Source organism: Dreissena polymorpha, chromosome 3 (genome assembly GCF_020536995.1).
Source record: "Dreissena polymorpha isolate Duluth1 chromosome 3, UMN_Dpol_1.0, whole genome shotgun sequence".
Classification (NCBI taxonomy): Eukaryota; Metazoa; Mollusca; class Bivalvia; order Myida; family Dreissenidae; genus Dreissena; species Dreissena polymorpha.
Genome location: NC_068357.1, coordinates 30,777,353 through 30,792,992, shown reverse-complemented (window position 1 = coordinate 30,792,992; position 15,640 = coordinate 30,777,353). Strand labels below are relative to the sequence as shown.

General features: G+C 32.2%; 1 protein-coding gene and 1 long non-coding RNA gene across 2 annotated transcripts in view; both read right to left on the bottom strand.

The window, feature by feature from the left end:
* The window catches only part of LOC127873612 (uncharacterized), a 29,074-nt gene extending 21,361 nt beyond the window's left edge, over positions 1–7,713 (bottom strand). Inside the window, exons 1-3 of the mRNA XM_052417487.1 lie at positions 7,494–7,713; positions 7,259–7,402; positions 6,358–6,445 (exon numbers count right to left, since the gene is read on the bottom strand). Coding sequence (XP_052273447.1) covers positions 6,358–6,445; positions 7,259–7,402; positions 7,494–7,505 — 244 coding nt within the window. The 5' untranslated portion in view covers positions 7,506–7,713. The remainder of the gene's footprint in view (positions 1–6,357; positions 6,446–7,258; positions 7,403–7,493) is intronic.
* A 1,773-nt stretch (positions 7,714–9,486) lies between these two features.
* On the bottom strand, positions 9,487–13,960 carry LOC127872034 (uncharacterized). The gene is made up of 4 exons (XR_008045700.1): positions 13,830–13,960; positions 12,580–12,670; positions 9,774–9,917; positions 9,487–9,604 (listed from the first exon to the last, which is right to left on the bottom strand). It is a non-coding gene; the product is annotated as an uncharacterized LOC127872034 (long non-coding RNA).
* Positions 13,961–15,640: the final 1,680 nt, after the last annotated feature.

Below are 15,640 nucleotides of genomic sequence, written 5' to 3'. Positions count from 1 at the left end.
ATTTCCATGATGCGACTGTTTACATTAAGCTTTTACAAGAGACGTTCCGCGTTAATATGTTGACAATAACTCGCTTGTCTTGTGTAAGAAACTAAAACGCGCAGATAAAACGTAAACATTTCTCCAAACAATATCATCTACACAGAAATGTTACAAGGACTGGCTTTATTCTAATTTTCACCATAAAATGCAGAACAATATAACGAAAACTAGCGCATTAAACTCAAATTAATCTTAATACTTTCTATCATGCGATTTCAACATTTCTTTAAGATATGTATGAATTGCAGCATATTAAATCAATATATATTTTAAATCTAGTTTAAATATTTTTCTTACATTTTAGCACCCTCTGCCGTTGCCATAAAACGTTCTCAAAACAAATATACTTAAGACACCAGAACATTGACAGAGACCAACGCAAATGTATATTATGTAACCTAAATGGCATCGAGAATGAATTATTTCCGAAATATTATAGAATCCGGCCAAATATGTTCAAGTTTATTAAACTTCTTTATAGTGTCAATAAAATTGTATTAAGAAAGCTAGCCGTGTTTAGTTTAAAATGCTTTAAATAAGAGAAAATGTCATATATATGTAGTGTTAAATAGTAGTACATTTTCTAAAAAGAAAATAAGGTCAGAATTATGCAAGTTTTGCTATATTTGTAAAACTATACGCACACCATTGTGTGATCACTGTTTATTAAACCCATCCAAGTGCCATTTACATGAAATATGTTCACGAAATATGTTTATTTCGTGTTTATTTAGATTAATTGTTCCTTAAAATGATGTGTTTTTTGTGTACTTCAACGATTGCTGTTATTCGTGTATATGTATGTTAACGACGATGAGCTTCGCATGCTTAAGTCAAAAATAAACTATTTTGTACTGTTCTGTTGTTAATAATTCGAACTCGTTTTTTAGACTTGAATTAAGATAAAGGTGAGCAAATGCAGCACCTGGAGATTTCTTAAACATAAAGATAACGTAGATGTGTTGCATATTTTTCTATAGAATTTAAACTTAGAGAGCGTTCAATATAAACAGTAATTAATACTCGTTTAAAATCCAAGAATATGATATTCATCAATTGCAGCCAATATAGGATTGCTAAAAAGTATAATAATAATAATAATAATAATAATACAAATAATACAAATTTAACGACTTTTATGAACAGCCATTTTCACAATAGACTAAGACGTTCAGGTATGTTATGAGATTCATTGTGTAGGCCACTTGTGCCACATTAGATTGCCAAAGGATACTAAACATAAGGGGATTGGTATTTAAAAAAATGTTGACGTTTATTTAAGTAGCTCTTTATAACTTGAAATCTATTTGAGATAAAAATATTGAAAATAAATTTGGCTGAATTTAGGGTTTGAACAGACTTTTCTGCGTGGGAGTCAAATGCTTTATCCGAGACGCTAGTTAAAACACTTGTAATTTTGAACGTATTGTATGTAAGCTTGGTGACTTCTTGGTGACAGGAAGACAGTCTAAGTTATTCAAACGATTTGCGGACTAGATTTCATAGTTAAATAAAGCGTCTGACCAAATTATTTACGACGACATACACCATTTTCAATCTAACTGAATCCGTTGTTCCTTGTGCATGTATTTGTAAAGCGTTTCAGTTTCTATTACGATGCCTAATAATAATGTCCAAGAATGGTCGAAATACGTGCTCGATTGTTGCGCCAAAATATCAGTTGATCAGTTGTTCATATTGTGTAACTTTCTCACAGGATTATATCATAGTAAGTATAACCTAAACTGGACCCCATTGGAAATAAGCTTTTGAGCTTTCATGGGCGATCCTAGGTTTTTACACTATATTATCCAAGTTATTTCTTTTTACATACTAAGTGTTCCCTAAAGTTGTTAATTTGTTTCTATAATATATCAAATTACTAGTCTGTGCTGAAAATCTGTGATAACAAATATATGTGACATGTTTAACTGTGATAATCAAGCAATATATTATATTCCAGTATAGTCACAGTAAATCATATTTTAAGTGTGAGGCAGTTGCTGATCTGTTCCCTTCAAATCTAATCTGAGGTGATACGCTTCCTTAAGACTTTTTTATATTGTTTCACTTTTGTGTTCATTTTCTTTGTCAAATCATATTTTATATTATTTTATGGCAGTTTTTATACCATAGGATTTGATCAGCAGTAAGCTCACACATGCTTTTAGTTATTTTTTTATGTAATTTTGAAAGATAACTTGTATATTATGTGTTTTAAAACCTGAATAAAAATCAATCAATCAATCAATCGATCGCAAACTTTTTCGAACCAAGATAGCAAGAGCCAATAAGTGCCCAATCTTTCGTTTGATCGATTTTTTTAAAGTTTATATTATGGACAGTTTCAATGGTTAAATATATGATGAAACATCCGTTTATTAAAGTGAATTCTGATAGTTTACAGTTTTACTGAATTAATACAAATGTGCTGATTAAACATAAGTAAAGCAGAACTAATGTTAAGGTATGTATTTTTATAACTCGATTCACCCTATTTCAAGAATGAAATCACCCTATTTTTCAAAATCAATTGGTGAAAACTCTATTTTCAAAATAATTATCTTGGGCACTGATGTGATTTAGACCGTATATTGTTTGTACTTGAGCCATATAAGGAAAACTGCTCTGCCCCCAGGCTGCCATGTTTTTCAACCAACCTGAACTATTTTCGAACTCATCCAAGATATCATTGGGACAAATCTTCTGACCAAGTTTTATGATATTGGACTGTTGTTAAACACAAACCAATCATCATCAGAATAAAATGTAGCCTCTAAAGTGTTAACAAGGTTTTACTATAGACATATAAGGAAAAACTCTCTGGGGCCATGTTTTTCAACCAACCGGAATCTTTTTCAAACTCGTCCAAATTAATATTGGGCAAAATCTTCTGACCAAGTTTCATGAAGATCGAACAATAAAAGTGGCCTCTAAAGTGTTAACAAGTTTTACTAAAGCAATACATAGCCAAATAAGGAAAAATGCCCCACTCCCTGATGGCCACGTTTTTCTAGCAAATGGAACCATTTTCGAACTTTTCTGACCAAGTTTCATGATGGTCCGACAATAAATACTACCAGACGGACAGAGCCTGGTTACAATAAAACATATAGTATTAAGTGTCATTTATTATAATGATCTTGATATAAAAATTAGAAAATTAAGATTAAAAATATGTCACCAGATATGGGTCATGCCGGGGCAAACAATAGGTCACAGGGTCACTTAGTGCGTTAAATACAATCACCATTGTGTCTTTTACCCTAGTCCATTAGTTGTAATATCATGTTACACTTGTTTCGCCGGTTTTTGTTCGTGCTTTCCATGATTTTGAGGAAATTATCAGCCGGCATTTTATTTAAAACGGGCGTATCTTGTGACAGTTTGGCACTCTTGTTAACACTGATGTTTAATTGAAGAATAATGCCACTGCATTGATATTACAGACAATTAAATAAATTAAAAGTATTTTATAGCACCAAATGCTGTTTATAATAGATTCACTGGATCAAGCCCTTACAGAAATCTAATCATATATGTATTGACACATTCGAAAGACATAGCAATATTTTTACTACATGCTATTATAATGTGCATTCGTTTGAATTAAATATTATTTGACAAGGTTACAGTATACTAAATACTTTTGATGTTAAATGCTATACCCTCTTTAAATGGAACTTCATTTTTTTGAAGACACAATTCTCTGTATGACACTTGCCATGACTTTATTTTTGAAGATTTCTGTGTGCACGTGGTAGGAGAGACATTCTTGTATACTACAAATTTAGTGTTTTGCTTTTAGGTTGGAGACTACATGAGACTTTAACAAATGGCGGGAACCCCCATCAACTGGAGAGAAGCCGGTAAAAAGATTAAGTTAAAACAGTGACCGTTAATTGGCGTCGAATTCTTTCTTACATAGTGGATGACCTATCTATTTTATTGTTTAAATCAATTCGGCTTGGAATGCTCTTAACGAAAATGTATGGTCATGAGGGTGTCAACGCGCAAAACTTTGACTTTATTTTTTGTTTAAGTTATTGCTTTCACATGGAATTCGTTAAGGGAATCTTTTAGTATATTACGATCACAAAAGGAGCTGCACAACAAACATCGGTGTTGAAGGAACGCTTGTATTTGGGTAAAATACAGAACAGGAATCAGCGTTTTATGAATAAGGATTTATGGAATCAATATATTATTTAAATAAAGCAATACGCAAGCGACTTCATTATGAAACCAAGTATTAAGTTCACACATACTATAAGCAATAATTGACATTTCAAACAAAGCTAATAGACTGCTGTATAATGCCCCCGAATTGAAATTACACAGAATCAAAATATTAAAAAATATGCATAGCTCCAAACGCTATTTTTTAATTTCAGTTTGAAAGTCATATTAATTACTTTATGAACACTGTTGAACGACATTAAAATATTATATTGAACGCTGTTACTTTAACCTTAATTAAACAAATTATCGACAGCGAGATCAGCATAAAGAATATTTGCGCCAAACAAACAATCACATTTGAAATCTAATGTCTCAATTTGTCATTATGTACTCTAATTATCTTTAGCATAGCGTTCATTTCCATGATGCGACTGTTTACATTAAGCTTTTACAAGAGACGTTCCGCGTTAATATGTTGACAATAACTCGCTTGTCTTGTGTAAGAAACTAAAACGCGCAGATAAAACGTAAACATTTCTCCAAACAATATCATCTACACAGAAATGTTACAAGGACTGGCTTTATTCTAATTTTCACCATAAAATGCAGAACAATATAACGAAAACTAGCGCATTAAACTCAAATTAATCTTAATACTTTCTATCATGCGATTTCAACATTTCTTTAAGATATGTATGAATTGCAGCATATTAAATCAATATATATTTTAAATCTAGTTTAAATATTTTTCTTACATTTTAGCACCCTCTGCCGTTGCCATAAAACGTTCTCAAAACAAATATACTTAAGACACCAGAACATTGACAGAGACCAACGCAAATGTATATTATGTAACCTAAATGGCATCGAGAATGAATTATTTCCGAAATATTATAGAATCCGGCCAAATATGTTCAAGTTTATTAAACTTCTTTATAGTGTCAATAAAATTGTATTAAGAAAGCTAGCCGTGTTTAGTTTAAAATGCTTTAAATAAGAGAAAATGTCATATATATGTAGTGTTAAATAGTAGTACATTTTCTAAAAAGAAAATAAGGTCAGAATTATGCAAGTTTTGCTATATTTGTAAAACTATACGCACACCATTGTGTGATCACTGTTTATTAAACCCATCCAAGTGCCATTTACATGAAATATGTTCACGAAATATGTTTATTTCGTGTTTATTTAGATTAATTGTTCCTTAAAATGATGTGTTTTTTGTGTACTTCAACGATTGCTGTTATTCGTGTATATGTATGTTAACGACGATGAGCTTCGCATGCTTAAGTCAAAAATAAACTATTTTGTACTGTTCTGTTGTTAATAATTCGAACTCGTTTTTTAGACTTGAATTAAGATAAAGGTGAGCAAATGCAGCACCTGGAGATTTCTTAAACATAAAGATAACGTAGATGTGTTGCATATTTTTCTATAGAATTTAAACTTAGAGAGCGTTCAATATAAACAGTCATTAATACTCGTTTAAAATCCAAGAATATGATATTCATCAATTGCAGCCAATATAGGATTGCTAAAAAGTATAATAATAATAATAATAATAATAATACAAATAATACAAATTTAACGACTTTTATGAACAGCCATTTTCACAATAGACTAAGACGTTCAGGTATGTTATGAGATTCATTGTGTAGGCCACTTGTGCCACATTAGATTGCCAAAGGATACTAAACATAAGGGGATTGGTATTTAAAAAAATGTTGACGTTTATTTAAGTAGCTCTTTATAACTTGAAATCTATTTGAGATAAAAATATTGAAAATAAATTTGGCTGAATTTAGGGTTTGAACAGACTTTTCTGCGTGGGAGTCAAATGCTTTATCCGAGACGCTAGTTAAAACACTTGTAATTTTGAACGTATTGTATGTAAGCTTGGTGACTTCTTAAGTGTAACTGATTGGTAAATTTCGAAACAATTAAAGAGTTCCAAACTTCTGTAAAATAATGCGTTCAAACAAAAACTTTAAGTGTTAAGACAATCCATTGCCACTGTCATTTTAAGCAGTCCTTTTAAATACAAATCGATTAAATTGGTATTTTCGCTATGTGTAATGTTCGTGATATGTGGCGGGCAGCTTTAAAAAAATAAACAACTCGTGTTTAATTTACCTGGATTGACAAGCGAAAGATGAACCACGCAGCTTGAACATTCATCAAAGAGATCAATGAAGCGTATTTGTATTCTTTGATGATTCAGCTGAAAGAAACATAATAGTATCTTACAAATACAATATCTCACTCTGCAAATTACTACCGTTCTAGTGTCACTAATGCGGTACAATTGCCGTACCTAAACATATATTGCTATACATTCGGTTTTATATTGACATTCATTCAGTTATAGTTTCTGACCATACCTTATTTTAAGGAACTGAAAGTTATTTACGTGAAAATGTGCAGTAGTAATACGAAGAAAAATGGCTTCTACCTTAAACGGCCAACGTAAAGTTGGCGGCGGTTAAAAGAAATCGAAGTATTTTACCTACACCATATTTACATGTATTTAGACACATTAAATTTTAATCAATGATATCCAAGAAAAGGTTTTTGCAAAGAGTTTCAACATGTTCAAAGTTCTTTGATCTCTCACTAATGACTATTCCTAAGAACCATTTTATTGAGATGTTTTAAATTCGACTTGACATTTTTAAGTGTGTAATTGCTCTTTTTTATGTTCTCTATTGGTTGAAATTGTTTCTCAATGGATGTGAATGATGTAAGCTTAAGAACGTTAGTAAACTAAGTCCGAAAAGTTTAGTGTTAATTTGACCACATTAACTGACTAATGTTTGGGTATATACGTGCGACATCGACATCGATTCTTCTTATGGAGTAGAACACTGAAATCATTTCAATGAAATTATTTATAAAATATACACAGCTGTTGATATATTTGTTTCTCCATACATCTCTGAATGTCACATTTTTGAGCAAACTGGTTCATAGGAATGGACATGACTCATGGAAGAAATAAGTGCATACATCAATATGGTCACACTTGTTGATATACCTTGTTCCGTTTGAAGCCATGAATAAATGAAGACATGTTTAAAATGAAAACTGTTAATGCTTGTTCTGTGTCAGTGTCGCACCTGTTCCTTTTATCTCGTAAATCCTTTATGAAACTCTCCATTTCTGGCAACTCAAATTCTTTCTGGAAAACACGCAAACATTTTGTTTGTTATTGACAATAATAATCAAGCATTCATGTATTTAACCTAATTTAATATTTCATAATATATTACCTTTTCATGCATGCAATCCTTGACAGGTTTACCGTGTTTCAACAAAAAACCGGACGGTTTATGACAATTGCCTGTCAGTGAGAATCGTAGCTTGCAGTACAACGAACGCTTCGAGTTCCAGGCAAGCAAAATTTTTTCTATGTTGTCTACCTCTTCACAACATATGGGACCCGTATCATAAACAATGCACAAGCAATCGGCATTCTTGTCTGCATGTGACATTGACTTTTGATGCACATTAAGTTGTTCTCCCAATAAGTCTGCAATGTTTGAAATTAAACGTGTATGACTACATAACTATAAACGAGATCATTTTAATTAGAAGTGGTATTTGTGAATTCACAATGTATATACGCTTATTTCTTAAACAAATGCAATGTTTTGAAATAATTCAGTGTGCGTGTGTGTGTTTTGTATATGTGATAAACCTCTACGCATATCGCATTAGTTTAACGTATAAACGATGTTCATGTAAGGATACTCCCTAAAACACACACAAACACAATAATCGAATAGTGCCATGTACTAAACCGCACTAACATGTAAATAATCACATGGATAATTGGATTTATATATCGATGTAAAAATGCTTTCAAAAATGTTACATATTTCAGAACATTTATTAAGAAACATACATTTAAACACTCACGAATAAAGTAAAACTTAAAAATAAATAAAAGCATTACAAGCAACATGGTTAACGTCGAATTTAAATAGATAACTAAACATTAAAACAAATTATTGGCAATATATGACAGTACCGTCTCCACCTTTGTCAGATTTCATTTGTTAACATTTGTTGCCAAAGCAACCAGAATGTTTGACAAAATGAAATGACGTGCATAATGTCCATATTGCCATCTATCCATGTTTCAAGTTTCATGAAAAAATATGAAGAACCTTTAAAGTTATTGCAGGATCCAGAAAAGTGTGACAGACTCACAGACTCACGGACTGACGGTCTCACGGACTTACGGACACACAGAGCGGTGAAACCGGTAGGGGACATTTAATGCTGAGACAATACTTTCCTGAAGGACATGGGGCGCAGGACGGTCGCAATGACGCGAAGATACACAGATGCACAGATATGCGGCTTTTTTCAAAGGGAGGCATAATTAACAACAGCTAATGCATACATCATGTTAAATAATGAGCTTCTATTTTTCCTTAAAAGGTTTTGGAGCTCTACACCATTTATTTTTCTTCAAATATTTGCAATACATGAATTAGTTGAAATTGCTTTTACTGCTTACTTTAAAGTCTTAAGTACTTAGATAGTCTTCAATACAGGAAAATAGAAAAGACAAGCATTCGTCAAATACCATGCCTGTCTAGTTTGCAAAAATGATTTTACATATATATATATTTATTTATTTTGATATTTATTTATATAAATATATTAATCTATGTATTTATTTATTAAAAATAGATTGACAATCATTTTATCAAATTATTTACGCCAATATTTCAGAAAGCATTTATACTTTGTATTATTACTTTTATTTGAAACACGTTAAGGTAGGTTTTTTGTGGCTCTTCATTAATTAAAACAAGAGATTGTCAAGCAATATGGTCCCCTACCGGTGTAACTTCACCATTGTCAGATTTTTTAAATATATTTGTTGCCATAGCAACCAGAATTATTGACCTATGACGTAGGAGCAAAATGAAAGGACGTGCATAATCTCCATATTGCGATCTATCAATGTTTAAAGTTTCATGAAAAAATATGAAGAACGTTTAAATTTATCGCAGGAACCAGAAAAGTGTGACGGACTGACAGATCGGTCTGACAGACTGACCGACAGACAGACAGGGCGCTAACCATAAGTCCCCTCTGGTTTCACCGGTAGGAGACAATAACACGGAGCCCAATTGCTTTTAGAATATGTTAATAATGACATATGTTTCATTTTGATCAAATGATAAACAACGAATGATTATTTTTAATGAAAATAATGCTAAATTTTGATAAGAAAAGGGAATTTACCTTACACACATCGATGGTAGAACTTTCGATGATATAGCATGTGCAAACATCTTCACATCATTTTGAAACGAATTGTCTTCGTCGAATCCAGCTATTAAAATGGCGCCCCATCCATCCCCTAAATTAGTGTTGTTTAGAGATGAATTTCAAATCAAGATAAACGCAAATTAAAGTATAATATATTTAATAATATAATGTGAATGTTTACAGAATAATAACCAATACGTTAATCATAACAAATACATGGTATACAGAAGCCAAGAAAGTTTTTTGAATTTTGGATTTACCTATGATAGATTTGATCTCGTTATCGCACTCCTGACACTTGATTGGATTTACGTACGAATTCCTCATGCAGGCACAACATATTTTGATTTTTGTTGCGCAGTTAAAATGATTTATTTCTGATACTCGGCGAAAGGAAAGATTTTCTGCAATACAATATTAGAACGTCTACTGACAATATGATTACTTTCATGTGCAAGTCTGGTATTTTATGTGACTACCTACTTCCTTACATAATTATCTACCTGTGTTTAATCACAATAAATTCAATTTCGAATTAGAAACATTAATGAACTACAGATGGTAATTGACACGCAAACAAACGTCTATACGCTGTAAAATAACGGACTCTTGTAAGTTTTGGAAGCGATCATTTTGACTTATCTCGAATACAATACTTTTATATGTGTTATGCCGTATCAGTTTCAAAGCTGAAAATTGTTTTGAATATTAACGGCTATCATTATATATTGGAATATTTCAAAGTTGTCGACGCAATATGTTATTCAAGCTTGTTTCTACAATTATAAATGTTTATAATGAAAACAAAAGCAAACCAAATAATAAAATGGCAAATGATTTTATCCGAATTATATCCTTTGTGTACAAATTTAACAAAACTGTTTAGAGTCGGTTTAAATTAGAACGTGCTTATTCCTTTTATTATTTACTTGAGATGGATTTGTATGTTAAAACATGTTAATAATTGCCGCTTTTATTTTATTTAAAAGGTCTCCATCTGACATAATCTCTACATATTTAGACAATGTTTATGTTGCTTCCCCAGGAGTGCAATGTACAATTGGTGTGGAACAAATTAACTAGGGAGGGGGGGGGGCTACTACTACACTATGATTCTCAATTGTGTCTTTGAACAAGAAGACATATTGGAACATGTTAGCAATACAACTATCCATGAAAATAGAAACGGGGATCTATCCGGGGGTAATGATCTCAAGAATTAAGCAAACTTTTTTACAATAACAAGACGGTCATTATAGCCCAAAAGAGCTCTCATGAGTTTTGGGACACCAAATATTGAAGACTTGACCAGGTGATCTAGTTTTTGATCACTCTTAATCCAGATCAAACAGGGCCTATAAATTCTTAAGATAAATATTCTGACAAAGTTTCATCAATACTGAGTCCTAACTGTGGCCCTTATTAGGTAAAATGTTGTGCTTTTTATTGGTGACTAGTTCAGATTCAAACTGGGCCTAGATATTATCAAGATATCTTCTGACCAAGTTTTATCAAGCTTGAGTCATAAATGTTGCCCGCAAAGTGATAATATAGTGTCTTAGCGCTAGCGACGCACATTTCAACATTGTTAAAATACACATTATGGTCAAGTTGCAATAATATTGAGTCATACATTTGGCCTCTAGAGCCAAAGCAAGTTTTTCCGAAGATTTGACATGGTGAACTAGTCTTAGCAAAATCTTTCACAGATTAGAATCCAGCATTGATATTGTCAAGATAAACACCCAAAAATATATATGAACTCTATCGTCGTAACACGTATGTTCTAATATTCGACCTGTTGGCCTAGTTTTGTTTTGACGAACATGATAAAGATTCAAACTGGGCCTAGATTTTATGAAAATAAACATTTTGATCAAGTTTTATCAAGATTGACTTTTAACTCTAGAGTTTAATATATACAAGTCCATATTTGAGCTCGGCCTAGCTTTCGTCAACAAAATCGTTTTAACATCGTTTCTACGTAGTTAGACTAGGTAACTAGATTTGTTTCTTACATTTAACCTAGGTTTTGGACACACGTGACCCAGTTTCGAAGTAGTCCTATATATTGTCAAGATAAACATTCTGACAACGTTTCATCAAGATTGAGTCAAGAGTTATATATGTTGCTTCTAGAATTATAATTAAGCTTTCCTTAGGTACGACCTGATGACCATTTTTTGGACGCAGGTGGCTTAGATTCGTACTCGGCCTATATATTGTCAAGATTAACAATCTGGTCAAGTTTTATAACAATTTATTTATGATTGTGACCACTTTAGTAGTAACGAGGGTTTCATACAATTTGACATGATGATTTTTAATGCACGTGACCTAGATTCAAATAGAACCTAGGTAGTGCAAAGATAAATAAACTGATCAAGTTTAATCAACATTGAATAATACATATTGCCTTTTTCTAAGATTTGATCTGTTGATATAGTTATCGGACGCACGTGGTCTAGATTCAAACTAAGCACAGTAAATGTCAATTTAAAGATTTTGACCTTTTTTGACCTTGATTTGAACTAAACGTAGATATTGTCAAGAAAAAATATTATGACCAAGTTAAATCAAGATTGAGTCATGAATGTAGCTTATAGATCGGAAACAAGAGAGATGTAACTCGTAATTTTTTTAATCGTTTTTACATAAAAATTGAAATTTTTGTTGACGTAAAATTGTGGTAAACTCTTAATACCAACAGAATCGCGACAGAAACGTCAGAGTTCTTGTCCCTTCTTATAATAAATGCAAACATTTGCCGTTTCATGTGTTTTAACATACTCTTCACCAAATATCACGGATATGTCTCATAGAATGGAAATCAAGTTCGATAACTAGTCAAACGATATGGTTTCCCATGAGGTCCATCTTAATCACATGATTATATTTTTGTCAACGACCTTGTTTATTTATATTGTATATGCCAAGTTCTTGAAATGACGCACAATAAAACCAGAGACAGTTAACATTAATTCACAGATTAAAACCATACACGCTTCATTCTTGTATCACAGACATGCAATGATAACTCAATAGTTAATGCAATCACTTACTAACCTTTTTCCAATTGTCCATTAACCATACATATTTCGCAGTTATTGTCATCCAGGATTGTCCACTTTTGTAATGATTCTGCGATTAAAATCGACTGTAATTAAAGTAAGATAACAATTAATCTACATGCTTTCATTAACAACAGCTGCAATGAAAAACTTATTTTCTTAATATATATATATATATATATATAATGGAAGAAAGAATACACGTTTTAAACAAACACAAGAATAATACTGACTCGAAAATGCTGCCTGTAAAGTTGTAACACGTTTTGTTAATATTTTTCCAGATGACTTAGGTATTGGGCGTAGATTTAAACTAGACTTAGATATTATCAAGATAACTATTTCAACCAATTGTAATCTAGATTGTGTCATGAATATGGCTTCAAAACTGGTAACAAGGTTTTTCTAAGATTTGACTTGGTGACATAGTTTTCGGAAGCTCGTTAATAAGATTCAAATACGTCATAGCTATTGATTACATGAACATTTTTTCCAAGATTCATCAATGTTGGATCATAACTATGCGCTCTAGAGAATTAACAAACTTTTTCTTAGACTTAACCTTGTTACATATTTTTGACGTACCAGAGTTGAACGCGGTCTAGGTAGTGTCATGATAAATATTCTGACTATATTTGATCAAGATAACTTCATACACGTGGCCTCTTAAGTTGCAACATGTTTTCATTTTAAATTTGACATTGAGAAGTGCTTTTGGATGCACGTTACCCAGACTCGAACTCGGCCTAAATATGGTCTGCTCAAGATAATGTCGCAATACGTTTCATAAAGGTTGAGTCATAACAGAAGCTACAAGAATGGTAACAATGTTTTTATAAGATTAAACTAACAGACCTTGTTTTTGGCCCACGATATCTTTAATCAAATTAATCCAAGAAATTGTTGAAATTACTATTTTGATCAACTTTTATAAAACTTGGATGACTTGTGTGACCTCATGAGCAATACAAAGCTTTAAGATCAGGACATACGACATGTAAACGACACACGTCGCACAATGCCGGACATTGCCTGACCACAATAACTTACCATTATTCGTGCTCAGGCGAGTTTAAAATACTACCAATACGTGAGATGCGTAAACAACACCCAGTTGCGTAAGTATATATGTTTCCATTTATTATTCAAGCTTCCAGATCCGCTCAAAAAAATACTTTTAGATATTAAATATTGCGGGTTGTGGCAACGTTTTGTATAACTATGTGTTTATTACAAGAATATCACCTTCAATGATTTGCGTATTAAAGCTGACGATATTTGGCCACTTGTTTTGTCATCATCTACGCTAGATATGCATCGACTAGCTATACGGGACACACGCTTCCAGACATAATCAATTGTCCATATGCGTCTCTAAAATATGACAAAGAAATATAATTATAATAACGATAGTGTTCATGATTGTTTGTGTTTAGCTACTTAATCTTATACCCTAGTTTAAACATTCCTGCACAGAATAATATTCGAAGGGGTTCTCGTGTAAGGGTTTAATATCACTTAATGTGATTAAGACAAAACATTAACATTCAAGCACAATAACGTAAATCTGTTTTGCTTGTTTGGCGATTGAACGTGGATGAAGTTCATATTTTTCCTGCTATTGACAATCAGGCATTTTCATTTTTGTCAATCGATGTTGCATCCCATGTCTTTTCAAATTGTTAAATGGGCTAATTAATATTATACACTGTCCTTTTTATAATCAAAACGCAATATAACCCTCAACAAATGGATCTGTAGGGCGAAAACACAAATAAGCACTTAATTTGCAAAATTCCAATGCTTAGGATAAAACTTAAACGAAATAATATGCGTACTGATATTTTCCGGAAACAAAGTACTAACGGAACAGAAGGACATAAGGAACCTTTTTGTAGTATTTTTTTCGAAAAAAATGCACAAAGCAGCTAATATATACTTCCTATTTTGGTGCATCATACACATCAAATAAATACATTTTCAATTTCTGATAGTTGTTATCCAACGCCGTTGTGCTCACCTTTTAAGGAACTGTAGTTCATTTTTATAGCGTAAAAAAACAGAGAGAAATTAGCCCAAATGAGTTGACAGTCTGTGGACGCCATTTAAATATCACGGATGGTACGTACTGTTCAACTTTCTAGTGTACACGCCGGGTATGCGAATACTTCGTTTACGGATGGCACTTCACTAACAGAGAACAACAAACGCCACGCGCTAGAGGTAAGTTCCTCTGTTTTATTTCAAGTTATATCCTAAAGATAAGTTTTTAAGACAAGACACATGGTCGAGTTGATAAATGGTGTATCCTTTTGTATTGGGAATACACAATTTCACGGAAGAATGGTACAGTTTTGCCCAAAAAATAGAAATTCGATCTGAAAACAGCATAAACTGGATGAACAGTAAACATTTTAACAAAATAAAACTACTTAGAATTATTGCAAGAAATTGTTTGCTATTCCAGCATGTAGAGTAATCACTGTGCTTCAAATACTGAAATTTTGATAGCATTCAATGAAATATAAACAAAGATAGTGCATTTTGTAATAGGTGGCATACATAAAGTTGCAGCCACTTTGTTTACCGATAAAGGGCACTTCAGATTACGGAGACTTTCAACAAAGCGGGCACTCTAATAACTGAGTTTTATCTTCTACCTCAAATGCATTTATTTATATTATGGCTATTCATACGAAACATTTTTAAAATATATTTTTCAAAAATCACATCACTATTAATTTATACTATGTTTATTATAATTGCAATTTTCAAATAAGATAATATTTATTATTAAATAAATGTGTACGGATAATGCGGATCAACACAATCGTGTTTAATTTTACTTATAGCAGGGCTCTAGGTAACGGTAGTGAAGGGGTCTTTATGACGCAAATACACATTTGTTCTTCATAAAATCCTATGTCGGTTGTGCTTATTTGAATCGCATCATCAAGACGATACTTATGCGTAGCAACAAAATTAAAAAGAGAATGGTAAAACTCCCTGTATTTTGAGCCCTGCTTATAGGGAGCACTTCCCTTTACGCAACGCTA